Source organism: Sparus aurata, chromosome 3 (genome assembly GCF_900880675.1).
Source record: "Sparus aurata chromosome 3, fSpaAur1.1, whole genome shotgun sequence".
Lineage (NCBI taxonomy): Eukaryota > Metazoa > Chordata > Actinopteri > Spariformes > Sparidae > Sparus > Sparus aurata.
The window spans coordinates 22942134-22958278 of NC_044189.1; the positions used below are offsets into that span (position 1 = coordinate 22942134).

At 41.4% G+C, this 16145-nt stretch overlaps 1 protein-coding gene across 1 annotated transcript in view; it reads right to left on the reverse strand.

The window, feature by feature from the left end:
• Nucleotides 1–16145, reverse strand: part of csmd2 (CUB and Sushi multiple domains 2) — a 268624-nt gene that overhangs the window by 177611 nt on the left and 74868 nt on the right. The window contains exon 5 of the mRNA XM_030411628.1: nt 12843–13050. Within this exon, the coding sequence (XP_030267488.1) occupies nt 12843–13050 (208 nt within the window). The remainder of the gene's footprint in view (nt 1–12842; nt 13051–16145) is intronic.

Here is a 16145-nt window from a genome sequence, read left to right on the forward strand (position 1 = left end):
TTTGGTGTTCATGTACTCCAGGGTTTCCTCTACATGTAATTGACTGTGGCGCACCGCCACGGCAAAATAAAAGCCGCCACACCTTAAAATTCAGGCATAAATAAATCTAGTGTTAGAGAAAGGAAATATTTTACCGTCGTCTTCCACCGCAGTATTTGACGCTAACTAGCATGTTGGATATTTAGCTTGATAATTAGCTAGAGGATTAAAATGGTCACTTAGAGCAGAGTCCTGCACGGGTCTTATTTTGCAAACCCGCCCAAACCCGCCATACTTATAACCGCACCGACGTACGAAGGAAAATTGGACGGACGCAATTTTTAAAAGTGAAAGTAAGCCAGCGTGGGGAATGGGAGTTCTGGGATGGCGCAAGCACGCAATAATGAGCTCATATGAAATATAAATGCTTATCATTTGTGTCGCTAATAATGACTGATGATAAGTGACGCCTTCAAAATGGCAATCGTAAAACCCGACCCGCCTCTAAAGGCGTCCGACCCGATCGCATCTGTGTCCGACACAGTACATTATTTTTCACCCGTGCAGGACTCTGACTTGGATAACTCCTCTCTTAAAACAAATAATAAAAGCGACTCCATAAGAACAGTTGAGCACTTTAGGTCATTACAATTACCAGGACAGTTTGTTAAAAGTGTCCATTAGTGTGCTTGCAAAGTTCTGTCAGCACAGACATATAATGTGAGAGTTTCATAAAGATAAAACTTTGTTTTTTTTTTTTGTCTGTCACTCTGTCTTTGCTTCTGTCTTATTGTGTCTGTGGGGAAAGTGGTATTACGATAGATTGCAGTACTGTGGGATCAATATGATGCTGACACCTCTCTGGCACTCTCCAAAAATCTCTACCAAGCAAAAACCCACTTACAGAGGGGGGGTCTAATGGATCACATAACCACTATATCACTTTAGCTATGACTTAACCCCTGAACAAGCAACAGCCTCATCTGCTATGAGTATAATTGGTTATTCAAAAAGAAAGAAAAAATCTGACTCAGCCTCTTAGCCAGTAAAAAAACAACTCATAATGAAAGAACTGCTAATAATGTTATAAAAATGCAATGTCATAAAATCATAATTTAATAGCCTTGAGCAACACAATGCTAAAAAAACTGAAATAACTTTTTACCTATAATGTCAAGTTTTTATGATGCATATGGTTTTTTGCTGCCACGACATTTTTATCAAAATGTTTTGTTATAATTAAAAAAAACTAAATAAAAATACTGTGTCTGCACAGGATGATAAAAATGTAATCTCTAAGGAATTTGCAGACTACATACAATATACGTAGTGTTTGACATTCCAATTCCGTTCCACATTTTTTAACTAGAGACTAGGGATGTAACAATACATGTATTTGTATTGAACCGTTTCGGTACAGGACGTTCAGTTCCGTACAGGAATGTGCACAGATGAGTTCCCGGAGCGGAAGTGGCATGTGTTTATTTTCTGCCTGCAGCTACACGTGCAGCCCATTTACATCATGGCTAACGCTAGCGAGAAAACAGAGCTTGAATACCCTCTCTTGTCGCTAAAGTCTACTGCTTGGGAACACTGCAACTTCCTGGTTAAATATTACAACGGAGTAAGACGTGTTTCTGGTGTGACAGTTACTGGTGTTCATTTTTACTGGTGTGGGTCCCAGGTGTGCTGGGGGTTGGGTCTGAGAATCCTGTCTCGACAGGGGTCCTCGGCCATGTGCGCTAACCAGGAAAAACATTGACTCCACTCATGGGTGGAGTCAATGTGGACAAGTTTATCTTTCTGGCAAAAGAAATTAAGGTTGAGTAAAACTAAACAGGGCTACATGCTGGAACTGTTAGTGCTGCACTTGTGGAGAGGTTTTGTTAAAAGCCTTTAACAAGCTGTGATGAATTTATTTTCATAATATTTCATATATTTTGAGTTTGAGAATATTTTATTAATTGGACTTATTAATATAACCTTATTTTATATATATTTTGTTTATTTGAGAATAATTCATTTAACTCATTACCAGGCAGCACTTTACAAAAGTATTCTATTTTTTAATATTATTTTCATATTTTGTATAATGTTAGAATAAATTGTTGGTTTGCAAACGTTCTGAATACACAAGCAAATTTATCTTTTGCATTTTGTTCACATACTGTACCGAAAATGAACCAAACCGTCACCTCAAAGCCGAGGTACGTATCAAATTGTGATTTTTGTGTATCGTTACACCCCTAATAGAGACACTAACTGTCCCTCCATATGTTCAACAGAGGAGCTAAGGTTTTTACATTGAGTTCCAACACTGCCTGTCAACCTTTGCTTCCCCACGTTTATTGATGCAGTTAGAAAGAGTTTTTATGGAGGCACGCTGCTGTGCGGCCTGTAATTGCCGGTCAAGGCACGTTCACCAGAGTTCATAAAGGTTCCTCTGTAAATATATTCAGGTTGGCCTAGTGTCACCTCATCCAAGAAAGCAGTGTCTGTCTGATGGATGGGGAAAGGTGGGGTGTGTCACTGCAACTCTCCACATACACAAACACATTCACAGTGAGAAGTGAACACATACTGACTGTACAACCCCACACACACACACACACACACACACACACACACAACCTGTCCTGCTGTCCCAAAGAAGATTAAGATATATTACATTCCAAACCAGCGAGCACGTCCTTGCTTTATTTCACCTTGCAGGTTCCCTCCTTCTTCTCTCCTGATTGCTCTTTTCTTCTTTCATTACTAGCCACAAATGTGAGCTTTCCAACCCTAATATACAGAGAAATGTTATAAACGATCATGAGTATCGAAGCATGTAGAGGAAGACTGTGTGAATGATTTCTTCTCAAAGGTGAGAATGACTCAGTCTGTTTGTCTGCTGCATTAGTCACCTATAGATTCCCAGGAGTCTGGAATGAGTTAGCCATTAATAAGACTAAAGGCACTTGGTTGCAACCCTATTGTATTGCTGCATACATGTCAAGTCAAATGAATCTTTAGCTTTTCATTGAAAATCAGACTCAAAATCAGAGACTCTTTGTACTTGCAGTGGGTTTCAGTTGGTTCTACATCCGAGGCAGTTTCACTTGTTTCAGGGATTTGGGAGAAACAAGCGCCATTGTCTGCAAAGAGCAGATCACTCTGCTAGTATCAACACAATTGTGCTCAATTCAACAAAAGCAAGATGATTCGCTTTGGAAAAACGGGTAACTATCTGACGCCCTTGGCCGATGTTGTCATGTTAAATTACTTGTCAAGATGGCTAGTTTTCACAGCAGAGCTCACATATGCACTGTGTGTGTGTGTGTGTGTGTGTGTGTGTGTGTTTGTGCCCTTTGTTCTGATATTTGCAAGTTGTTTTGTGAAAAGGGGAGGTTAGAGATAGAGAATGGGGATGTTTTGGGGTTGAGCAGTGACCCAGATCAGACAGTGACATCTCCGTCCACTCAGGGGACGCTCAGGGACAAGATGTCCTGCTGTTACCGCAGCATGGCCCTACTCCAAAGTTCCACCTTAGAAGTGATGTACTGAGATAACTTCAGGAATGTAGAACAATGTTATAAGAAAAATGTCTCATGTTTGTTTTGTCATGATGTCACTGATTTCGAAACGTTGTATTATATCTATTATTTGTTTTCTTATTGTGTTGTCTGGTATGGAAATTTGACCTTAGGTGATAAGAAAAGATCTGAATTCTGTGTCAGTGTGGCCAGTAAAACAATGAAGGTGAATAAGCAGGTTTGAATGAAGGCCCATTGTCACCCCTACAAAAATGAGCCAGCTACAGCCTTTTGGTTAGTTGAAGGGTTTTATTCTACAACAGGACAAAAACTCAAAGTCTCAGACTGAATTTGGGACTTCTTGACAGGACCAGTTGGATGTGTTTGCAGCGCAGCAGAACCCTGTGCGCATGAACATGCAGACACAGCTTAACACAATCCAATGCATGCAATGACTTGGCATTAAAAGGCTGTGTGTACTTGTCCTTACCTCCCTGCTTTTACATCTAATTGCTGTAGCCAGTGTCCTCTACAGCGGACCACTGAGTGCATTGTGCATTTGTCCAATTGATTTCATATGTTGCTTTACTTCTAAGCCTCTCCGCCCATCCCTCTACCTTCCTGATGCTCCATCTTGGTTAATTACTGTGATTGATTAATTGACTGATGCGACGTCCCTCACAGCCCTGTGAAGCTTAGCGTGTTGGCCCAATCACACTCTCAAAGAAATGCGGAGGGAGGTCAAGGTTAAAGGTGTACAAATCTGCTAGAAAACAGTGCTGTCAACCAAGAAAGGCGCACACAATCAATTTCCATACAGCCACTGCTTTCTTTTGATCACACCATAACAAAAAGCCTCTGAAGCATGCTTCTTAAGGTTAGCAGCAATTGACCCAGGAAGTGAATTAAAAGGATCAAAGCGAGCCGTGGGATGAAGCATCAGTGGATGTTGGCTCAACAAACATAAGCGTATAACTATTGTTTGCACAAAAGTGACGGATGATCAAAGACAGAGAAATAAAGGGAACACGAGATTGATTGTGTTTTTGACTGCCATGCTGATACATGGACTCGCAGTATTAACAGTTTCACAGCTCTTCTTCCAATATACAGTAATTAATCAAAATTATAAGGGGAAAGACAGACAACTTTGTTAAGTCAAAAGAACAAAGAGACGCCATTCTCCAGTATCCTGAAGTATTAAGAGCTTTGGGGGACTATAGATGAAGACAAAAACGGTGTATTCACAAATACTTTTTTTAATTGTCATAAAAGCACTATAGTACAGTAGCTACAGATATATTACAATTAGTGTCAAAGTTCCTGAATAAGGACATGATGAAATGCAGATCTGAAATAATGTTTAAATGAAATACTGTTTTTTAAAAAGCCTGTAATCTATTTGTAGGCCCAGGGCGCCAATGTGCAGAACTTAAAATACGTCTCTGTGTGCAAATCATAAGCCATTAGTGCATCTGTGGGACTATTAAAAACGACAGATTGGATCCCAATGGTGCAGTGCTTAGTAAACACAACTAAAGAGACACCCAGTGAGGGCACCATGATCTGGGCCATTACCTCTAACCTCTGCGTGTTCTCTGGTCTCACTGGGATGGCGGGGTGAAGTAACACATGAATAGACATGCTTACACAGACACATTGCTATCCAGGCCGCTTGCCTCAAGGGAGTCAGTTTATAGGTTAGACTCAATATTGCCAAGTAAATTGCTGCACCTGCTGTTTCTTAACACAACACAGATGATCAATAACAATTAATGATATGTAATAAGAAATAATACAATTATTTCCCTTTTTATTTGCTGTGGTTTGAGAGTATTAGTGAAACAGGCTTTACCTTGGGAGAAAAAAAAAAAACACTTGCAAGCTAGAAGGTTGATAGAATACATGGCTAAGCCTTGGCCCATTTTCGCTAACCTTGCTCTCTGCACTGCAAATCTCCTCTCCAGCTCTTAGCCAGAGCAATGCGACAGAAGGAGTAATAAAAGTGTGGAATTCTGGGGTGAGCCAATCTGCAGCAAGGCACCAGGTGTTGGAGATAATGTTTCGCTGGAGCATTTCTTGGCGGGTGGTGCAAAGTTCATCATAACTGAAGTTTTGATCGATGACACGTTGCACATTGAGTCCTCAACCAAGTGCTGCTGTTAATAAATCCTGACTCAAACAAACAGACTTTGAGGGCCTGTGGTGGAGAGACTGGCAAAGACAGCTATTGATCCACTGGTCTAGCACAGGCCGACAAGCCAAACTAACGTTTCAGATGCAGAAAGCTGATGCTGCAGCAAAAGGATGTAAAGAATTTAAAAAAAAAGAGCTAACCTCTTAATTTTCAGTAAAATTAAAACTGGAAGAGCTGGTTTCAGAGACAACTTCTTTCCATACATTATATAATATTCAGGTGAATCCAGACATGGTATAAAGAGCTCAGAATTGGCACAATTGGCCTTTTGAGATCTTCAGCCAGAGCAGAGGCAGGTCTGAATGTCATCTGCATGGTGGAGAATAGTGGGAGGTAAAGTGGTTGATGAGTCTAAAGAGTCTGAGGAGATCAGACAGAGAAAGAGTAAATGTACAGGACAGAGAGAAACAGACAGGGATCTAGATCAAGAACGGTAAGAGAATGTAGGGCTGGGCGATTAATCAAATTTTGATCGCGATTTCGATTTTGGCTTCTCACAATCATGAAAACACTGTAATCGAAGAAAAACGATTAACGTGCCGCCGTGCGTCGTGTTTGCAAAGTGGTCAACACTTTGGACAAGCGGTACGTGTTGCCATCAAACATACAAATATTATCATCATTTACTTTTTTACTTGTTACTAATCTATCTGGTTGTTTTTCTAAAAGTTATATTTAAAGTTGAGTTTTGGTGGCTCAATAAATACTTTTTTTGAAATCAGTGAATAATCGTGTTTATTAAGCGTGATTTCAATATCACTCAAAATAATCGTGATTATTATTTTTAGCATAATCGCCCAGCCCTAAGAGAATGTGAAAGATGCAGCTGGTATATAACCCCTCAACAGCACAATACGGGAGATCTTCTTTTGTTGTCTTGACATGATGATCCTTGACGTGCGTCAGGGTTTCATTACCATCCCTCACATCAGCTGTGAGACATTTCCATCTCGGCCAATGTTTCTCTCCTTTATCCATTGTATAGTTTAGAGAAGTGTAGTTGTGGGCTTTCAGATTTCCACATCATCCCTGATGCAACATACATGCAAAGTAAGTGGAATACGCAAGTCAACAGTAACCAGTGTTTGTGAATGCACAAATCAAAAGCAAATCTTCTGACATACATTACACAAATACCTTTGACTCAAACTCTGGAATCAGGGAAACTATACTGAACTCAAAGCATGCCATTCATTAGTTTACTTTTGGTTTCAATTATTTGAATGTAGATTTTATGATGAGAGCACCACTTACAGTAAATGACTTTAGAATGTAAAATGAAAGACCATAGACTTTCATTAGACAATCAGACAAAACTATCCACTCAAATGCTTTATGACACCCACATAGCTGAGAGAGAGAGAGAGAGAGAGAGAGAGAGAGAGAGAGAGAGAGAGAGAGGAGAGAGAGAGAGAGAGAGAGAGAGAGAGGGAGAGAGAGATGAGAGAGAGAGAGAGGGGGGAGAGAAAAACGCCAGAGTCAGACCATCCTCTACGTGACCAGACTAGTGATGCTGCGGTGAATTACCGGTAAAGCTCCAGATCGAAATGCTTCCTTTACTCCATCAGTCTGTGTTGTCAGAAACAGGCCACAGCACAAGAAATGGATAAAAATATGTATTCAACATTTACACCAAGAATATGCACCCACTTCACCATGACATAGTATCATTTAAAATGAATGAAAAGTGCCCCTGCATACGCTGCCAATACTGTGTATTCACTGGATGAAAATAACTGCCTTAGTGCCCAAACGTACAATAAATAATGCTTTTTAGCAGGGACTATTGGGAGCGCAGGTGGGCAACCACCTATTCTTGTGCTGGCAGGCAAAAATCGGTCAGAGGAAATGCTGCACAATCACTCACTTCCATACACACTCTCACCGAGACTGTTTTACTACAGGAAGTACTTAAAAGAAAATGCACGTGGCAGCCAATTGCTTGTCATAATCAATGCTGCAGTGGAGTCTGGGGGGGAGAGTATGAGACAAGTGTGTCACCCCCTTGAAGAATAGCAGCCGGCATGCACACAAACACACTAAGAATTAGAGTATATATGCACATTCAAATGGATGTATGCATACGTACACACCACTGCACACAAATCTGCCAATAGATCATCTGAGATGAATTAGAACTGAATCTGTGCTGCAGTAAACTTAAATCTCATGAGCCTTGACATGAAAAACTTTTTTACTGATCTCTTTGAAAACACAAAAACAAAAGTTGAGGCATTTATCTTCACAGAAATGAATCACACTCCTATTGCTGTAAGTCCCATCGGAAACTAGAGAAAACAGCCCCTGGATTTAAAAAGCTGTTCCGAAGACCATTCACTCACTCTCAGGTGAGTCAACCTAACAGCCAATCAATATATACCTTGTGTTCTGTACTCTCCTCCAACAATTCTTTATCTCTCTCTGTCTCACTAGCACACACACAGACGTGCTCCCTCCACAGGTTGGAACATGATGACACATATCAGCACTGAAGGGATAATCTATATGCTAGCTAAATGTCAGTGTGTCAAGTCCGTAGGGCAGAGGGTAATAAGAGAGAGGGGAAAGGATGGGAGGCTACCTAGAGGGATTAAGACTCATTGGGCTCTCAGATCTCTTAACAGGAAGGAATAGGTTGCATTTACCCAGGGAGCTTTGTTGTGTCAGAAATGGATGCAGGGTAAAAACAGAAGAAGAAGAACAGATAACTCTCATGGGAAATGGAGTTTTGCAAAAGTTACAAGAACAGAAAATTAAGACGTGTTTTGTTTAGGAACACTTTCTGTAAAAATAGTGCAATCACTGACCTGTGATGCAGCACTTTTTTCAATTACTGAGGAAGTTATGCTAATACTAATAGTGCTTTTATTATGCTATGTACAGTATCAAAGGTGTTACGAGTGTTGCCTTTAACATCTCAAGGGAGCACTACGGTTAGATGAAAATGTATCACAGTGCTTTGCAAAACAACTGAGCACCAAAGAAAATTACAATTCAAATAGCTGTGAGTTCCACTTAGTAGCGAGCGGACGAATGAGCATCTGGCAATTGGCGAGCGTCAGGCGTTATTTACATTGCCTCAAAGTGGATGGTGATGGGGAAGAAAATCAATGTGGATGCAAACAGCGTAATGGCAGAGTAATGTGTTCCCCTGGGCAAGCAATGCAGAAGAAGCCCTGTCAGGGTAATACCGAGCGGAGGCTGAACTCACTCGTGTTTTTACCAGCCCTTCCCACTGCCACATTCAATCCACATACACATCTCAGTTCGTGAAGTCAGTCTTCAAGGCTGTCTTTTCCCGCTGCCTCTCGGAATGCTAACTCTGCAGAGCCGCCAATCAAAGCGCCGGATGGAACGGTAAAAAAAGAATGTAAGTGAGCAAGATTAGACTCGCATATGCAAAGGGGTGATGTTCTCGATGGTGATTGATGGTGTTTATTCCTGTTCATTCTCTTTATCACAAAACACACACACACACACATACACAGCAAGTCAACAGGGTGCATGCAAACTTGACCTGCTTTCATTTGAGCTGTTGTGGATCAATCAGGGAAGCATGGGTGACCATGATCCCTGGCCTCTCTTCTCCTATTGGACCACTCAACTTGTCCATCAGGTTTAAATCAATACTGCTCCTAGAGCTCCCCACAGCTTAAATTACGTGTCCAGTGAGCTGGTTGGAAGCCAACACTGTACAGACTCTATAGCTATGAAATCGTAAAAAGCACACTTTCACTTCCATTCTTGCCACATGGTCGGGCCACAAGTACATATCGTTATTCATGCCTTCTATGTGATCCTCAAAAGCAAATTATGAATAATTACTAATGAGAATTGAGAGAACAAACAAGGAAGCAGGTATGAATAAGATGCCTTTTCTGACAGAGATTAGAGCTGCAATGATTAATCTATTGATTAATAAGCAGATCAAAGGAAAATTAAGAGGCAACCAAAAAATTGATTCATCATTTGTATGCATTTCTAAATCTAAAAAAAGACAAATGTTTGCTGGTTTCAGCTTCTTTGCTGGGATTTGCTGCTTTTGTTTGTCATTTATGAATGTAAATAAAGAGTTTCTATTTACTGACAAAACAAGTAATTTGAAGGTGTCAATTTAGGCTCTTTAAAAGTGTGAAAAAGGATTTTTTTCATTGTCTTGACATGTCAGAGACTAAATGGTAAATCTATTAATTGTGAAAATAAGCAGCAGAATAACTGACAATGAAAAGAATTTTCAGCCCTAACAGAAAGTAATGCCTTCTTCCATATAAAAAAAGATTGTAAGCCCTCTTCAGTTAATAGCAAACTTGAAAAAGAGAAACAGCACTTAACCATAACTTATCCCTGCACAAGCCAGTGTCATTAAATTCGAGACCAGTCCAATTATATAGTTAAAGTAACAGAAAGAGAACAATCATCAAGCTCTACTGAGCAGACTGCTCACCAAGCAATTCACTAAGAGACAGTGTGCTTTTGGTCAACGCCATCATAGAACTCCACCTGACCCCTCTAATTGCCCACCAGCAGTCATAATCCCTCAACCCATCTATCAAGTTCCTTGCGTCCACATCCATTTTCTGCCCTCCTCTCCACTCCTCTCCTCTGGTATTGGCTGACTCTTACTGTTTGACCCTGTAACCCTCTCTCTTGTCCCTGGTCCTTCCTGCAAACTCTAAAATTATAGATACCCCTCAGGGATAGAGTTATTGTGTTGAAAAGGGACTGATAAGTTTTTTTTTATGTTTTGGAGAAAACAGGCAACTCTTTTGAAGTCAACGCTATGTGGAACAATCCCAAGCCAGCATGACTAGAAAAAAATTAAACAATAGAAGCAAGCCAGCATGTCTGCACCGTGTCCTCTGTCCCCTGTGCTGCCTTTTCCTTGCAATGTGCATGATCAACTGTGACTTTCACTCTGCATAGCTTGCCAATAGCCCTTCTCCTTCTTTTCATCACTTTCTTCCCACAGTTTTCCTTCGCTCTTAAAAAGAGAGTGCAGCAATGCCGCAGGTGCACCACCATAGGCGCCCCCGGCAACAATCACAACAAAGATGACGGACTCAAGACTAGAGATTTCGACACCCCACAAGACAACAGAGAGCAAATCAAAGTCTCAGACATGAAGCTGATGACTTTGTAAAAATTTGCAAAAGAAGCACAGTCAGGCTGGGAGTCTGGGAAGCGATCAACTCTCAGTTGACCAAGTAGCGATTCAAAGAGACTTTAATATTAGGCTACAAGGCGCAACTCTCGGTTTTAAAACTGCTCACAGTCAATCAAGTTCTTCTCAGGAAGTGTTTTCACTTAGGTACTGAGTGAATGAGTGAAAGTGACACACTTTCCTAGGGGCCATCTCACTCTAAGCTGACTTCTCATACATTCTTTCTGAATCTGGCTCCTCTATCAACACTTCCTCATCACTCTGTCTTTACTCTAGTGTGTCTCCATGTTTCAAGTGTTTGATAGCTAAACCACTGCTACCCTCTTGTCCCATCCTACCAACTGCCCGTGGCTCTAGCTTCAAAGACTCCTGTGTCTTCTTGTGTTTATCAGAACTCCCCATCTCCTACATGATCCTGACACTGAACCTCTCTTTTCTTATTAGGGCTGTAAGGATACACCAAACTCGGAGTTCGGTTTGTATCGGGATTTTTGACCCACGGTTCGATACAAACCTCATTTTTTTTTTGTTTGTTTTTTGTTTTTTAATGACACATTTTAATTATGTAACATTTCAGTAACTGTATATGATACTCGTCTGATAGTATTGGCAAACCGAACCAGCATGAATGGATGAGCCTGCTGTTCATATGGAGGGCGTGTCTATCTGATGGTCTGTTAATTGCACAGATCCCTTACTCCACTAAATAAAGAGAAATATCCCACAAAGCATCGTTACAGAACCAAACTAAGGTAACGCAGTAACTGTAACTGTCTTTGGCAACGAGGAAAAAAATACCGCAGCTGTACGTGGAGAAGCGTCTGTCCTCCAGCCTGTCCTACCGACTCCTCGTCACATCTCTACCCGAAAAACAGCATCTGTCACAGGCAAATAACTTAAGCTCAGTGTTTATGATGAAAAACAATCTACGCGACGGTCAGCACTCCAGCACTTAATGTGGCGTCTCTGTGTGAAAGGGGCTACTCATAGGGCTGGATCTGGACTGGAAGTCGTGTGGCGATTCTGCCTTCTCACACTGCAAGACAGGTTCGTGGATCTGAGTGTTGCAATTTCAGTTTTGATACGTGTATCGTTACAGCCCTAGTTTTTATATTTCATTTAAGACAAAGGAAGTATGGTGGATGCACCTGGTGTATCACAGGTGTTTACAACCCACGTATACATTTCATGCTAAAATTAGCCATGTGAGTGAGGGAGGAACAAAGTGGCAGAAAGAGTGTGAAAGAGTACATCTGTTTGTACAAGTTCTTAGAGTGCCAGCACAAATATATGGAAGTCTGGCAGAAAGTGTGAATACTTATGTGCACATGTCCATTTGTGTCCATATGGGCTCTACTGTGTGTCTGCTTGTGTGTGTGTGGGGGGGGTGTGTGGGTGTGTGAGTGTGTGTGTGAGTGTGTAAGGGTGGGTAAAACAACACTATACGGCTGGCGGTGGTAATCGAGCTCACTAATTACTTCCTGAGCTGAGAGAGTTGTCAGAGAGAGGAGGAGCTGCCACAGATGGTGAGAGACCCACACTGACACCAGGATATCCTACCTCTTCATCATTAGAGCTGAGCATGTGTGTTTGTGTGAGACCGTGTAATTGGGAGAATGAGTAAGAGTGTGTGACCAAGATTGAGTGTTTAAATTACTCTTTAAAACCACATTATACACCCTAGCAGGAAAACAAGCTATGAAATAGTATCCCTGTATTATCTTTCCATTTTACTACAAGTAGCACTCAGTGTTTGATAACCCTAATGGTTGAATCGATTCTTGTTACTCTGCTGTTCAGACATCTCAGACAGCTATGGTTAAGACACAGTTCCACTGGACCGGCTCAACACAAACCCACTTCCAGCCAGACTTTAACCAGCTCATTCCTCCATCTGCAAAAGTGCCTGTGGGCAGGTTGTGCACCAGTAGACTTTCTGTCCATTGCTCAGCTCGCTCTCCAGATAAGACGCTGCAGGCTGACTACTCACCACTGCGAAGAGCCGTCAGTGCCGCTGACCTCCAGCAGGTCATAGTCGTCCTCCAGCTGAAAGTCAGAGAAAACCAGGGCAATGGTGTCTCCTGGCTCAGCCAGCACGGTCCAGGTGCAGTCAGCGTTGTTGTTGTACTCGGCAGGGTAATTGGGAGTGGTGATCACCCCACTCTGGCCCCGCAGTGTTCCACCACACCCATCATCTGCTGCAGGGAGTACAGGACAGAGACAGTGGTGTTGGCCAAAGAGGGGAATATAAACAAAGATAAACACTGATAATTGAAAATGTACAGACAAACTGAAACAGTAGGGAAGGCAAGGTAGCTTAACTGCAGATAAAGGTCAGGTTTGAGCCTTAAGCAATTCAAGTTCTAACTGGCTATTGTTACCTTTTTGGTACCATAGTGGCCCAAACATGAGACAGCACTGACCGTATTCACACTAATTTTATTCAAGATGACTCTCATACTCACAAACTGTCCTGTCAAGCACTCAGTTACAGGACAACTGAGAGTTTTTCTGGGACAGATCTTTCAGACTTCTTTTCATTTCAACTCACCATCTTCTGAAATGTCATTGTTAAACCTGACCATGGTGTCTATCACTAGTCTTGTTTTCCCACCACTGACTCATGGCAGACTCTTTTGGTTCATTCAAGATTTTAATAGTAACAAAAGATATTATATAAAATTCCTGAATTTCGAGACAAAAATACACTGGCTATATATAATACAGGCATTACCTAAATGCATTAAATGTCAAATAAGAGTAACCTAATTGGACAGATACAGATTAAGCTCAATTATTATCAAGCTGCTCAACCACTTTGAGAACATATCGGGATGACAGAGATACTGATGACCGACAATAGTGATGAAGTTGATGTAATGATTCAGCAAGAAAAGTCTTCCGAACTATGTCATAAAGGCGTAACTCTGGGGTAACTTTGAGGGGGAAGGACTGCCAGAAACCTTGTCTGCTATTTAGCATTTTTAATATTTCATATTATTTTCTCTGGCCACAAATTATCATTTTGCTACAAGCCAAAGTGCAGATTTTCTAATTCAGGAGCATGAAAATGTGCAACGAGTTACAGCATATTTTTCCTTTGTCTGCAACTTTCGCCATAGGCCAGAGAGACACCAGTCAGAGTATTTCAAAATGCCCTACAGTGATTTTACAGTCGGAAGGGAGCTGGGTAGAGTGTGTGATGCAACCTAATGCAACATAGGGGGCCAAGTGATTAAATTCTGATTAATTCAGATTTGTGTTAATCAAAGCATCCCTTCCCTCCTCAAGACTGCTTTAAGGAGACCATTAAATAACAAAGCATGCATCTAATGTGTTGCCAGGATAATTACCCTGCCCATCTTCTGATATGTTCATTATAGCTTTGAACACTATCATGTGATCTCTCAACTGCAATTCCTGTGTGGAATTTGAGGGAACGCAGACTTTGAAACAAGGTGTGTTTATGTTGCTACAGTATGGACTGGTGAACAGAGGGAACACATCAAAAGAAGTTTTGATTGACACTTCCATGATATTATCATTTGTGATTACTGAGTGTGTCAATGTGTGCACCTCTGTGTCACAGCGGTGTGGGATTCATTAGCAGACGGCTGGCTGAATGTGTGTGGTGTTTCAAAGAGGGGAGGAGGAACTCAGAGGCACCAGGCCCTGTCTATCATCCATCCTGCCTGTCACCACGGCAACCTCCCTGAGGGAGGGCAAGGGAGTGTACGGACGAGCGGAAACTTGTGAGGTGTGAACTTGAATAGAAGGGAAACCACAACAGAAGGGCGAGAAGAAGGGGATGAAGAGGATGACAGGTGACAAGCGAGGATAGGAGAGAGAGAAAAGTGCAGAGGGAGGGTGGACAATGAGGAAAGCGTGAGATGGCGAGAGGGGTGACAGGTGATTGTTGCAGTGGGAGTGACAGGAAGTAGAAGGCAGACAGAAGAAAGGATGAGGAGGTGCATTGATATTCCACACAGAGCAGTTTCTTCACACTTGAGGGGAAGTCTCTGACTCCAAACTCTCCCCTTCACCTTGACACTCTACGTCGCACTCTCCATTCTGTGGTTGCCGCCTGTGGATCAGAGCGCTGAAAATGGCCATACCACAGATTGGATGAAAACTAAATGTTATTCTATTCTCAGTCAATTGTCGATTTCAGGATTTCAGGATGCCTCCCATGTTGAAATATTTCCAGGCTGTCAGCTGGTAAGTCATGGTTTTCAATAAGTGTAAAGAGCTGCTTCCAATTCTTGTGAGTGTCATGGTGACCAAGAAAAGGGAAAGCATGGGCAATGCATGAAAGAACTGGAAACATTAATGTTTAATATGGAGAGACCCAATTCCCAAAAAGTTGTGCTGGTGTGTCAAATGTAAATAAAACAGCAACTTTGAACTGTGTTTGCCAACAATGGTTTTCATCTGTTTCACAAAGTGGTGAACCATCCTTGCTTGTGAATGACTGAGCCTTTTCAAGGGTGCTATTTTTACCACCCCATCATGATACCATCAGCTGTTACCATTCAACCTGTTTAATAACTATATTTATATAGTTATTAAACAGGTTGAATGGTAACAGCTGATGGTATCATGATGGTACCATTGTTGGCAAACACAGTTCAAAGTTGCTGTTTTAACTGTTTAACTGTGGAATGTTCCAAACAGATGTTTTTTGAGGATTTCTTCTTCTTGTGTTGCTTCTGTCCCAACTGGTTTGAAATGTCTTGCTGGCATCAAATTGAGAATGAGCATGTTTTTACAAAAATCAAGTTGTTGATCAGGTTGATCAGGTGAAACAGTAAACATAATGTGACACAACAGGAATCAAAATCTGAATGCTTTCGTAATCACAAGAATAAAGTATGCACCCATACCAAAGATAAAAAGTTTATGTGATTATGTGATGCTTTAGGCATAAGCAGTGACATTTAGAACTTGTCAGCAGTAAGCCTTTCTGGAAAGATACACAACACTGCACATGGGAGGTTTAATTCTAAAAGAGCAGAGAAAATAGAGATGGTATAGACTGTGAGCAGATTGGGGTTAGATGAGTCTGTCAGAAACCGAATAAATGAGTGATGCTAAATCACGTGTATGTATACTCATGAAACTAAGTGAAGAAATTGATGAGCATTAAGACAGGAGATGTAAAACATTATCTGTGCCATCAGTGGCTGGCTATCATCTAAGGCCCAACAGTGCTGGCACGTTTGCCCTCTCCTGAGTCCAGAATGGTAACTGTGCCAAGAGTTCTCCCCCTCTCCCCAAGTACAGCGTGAGCTCT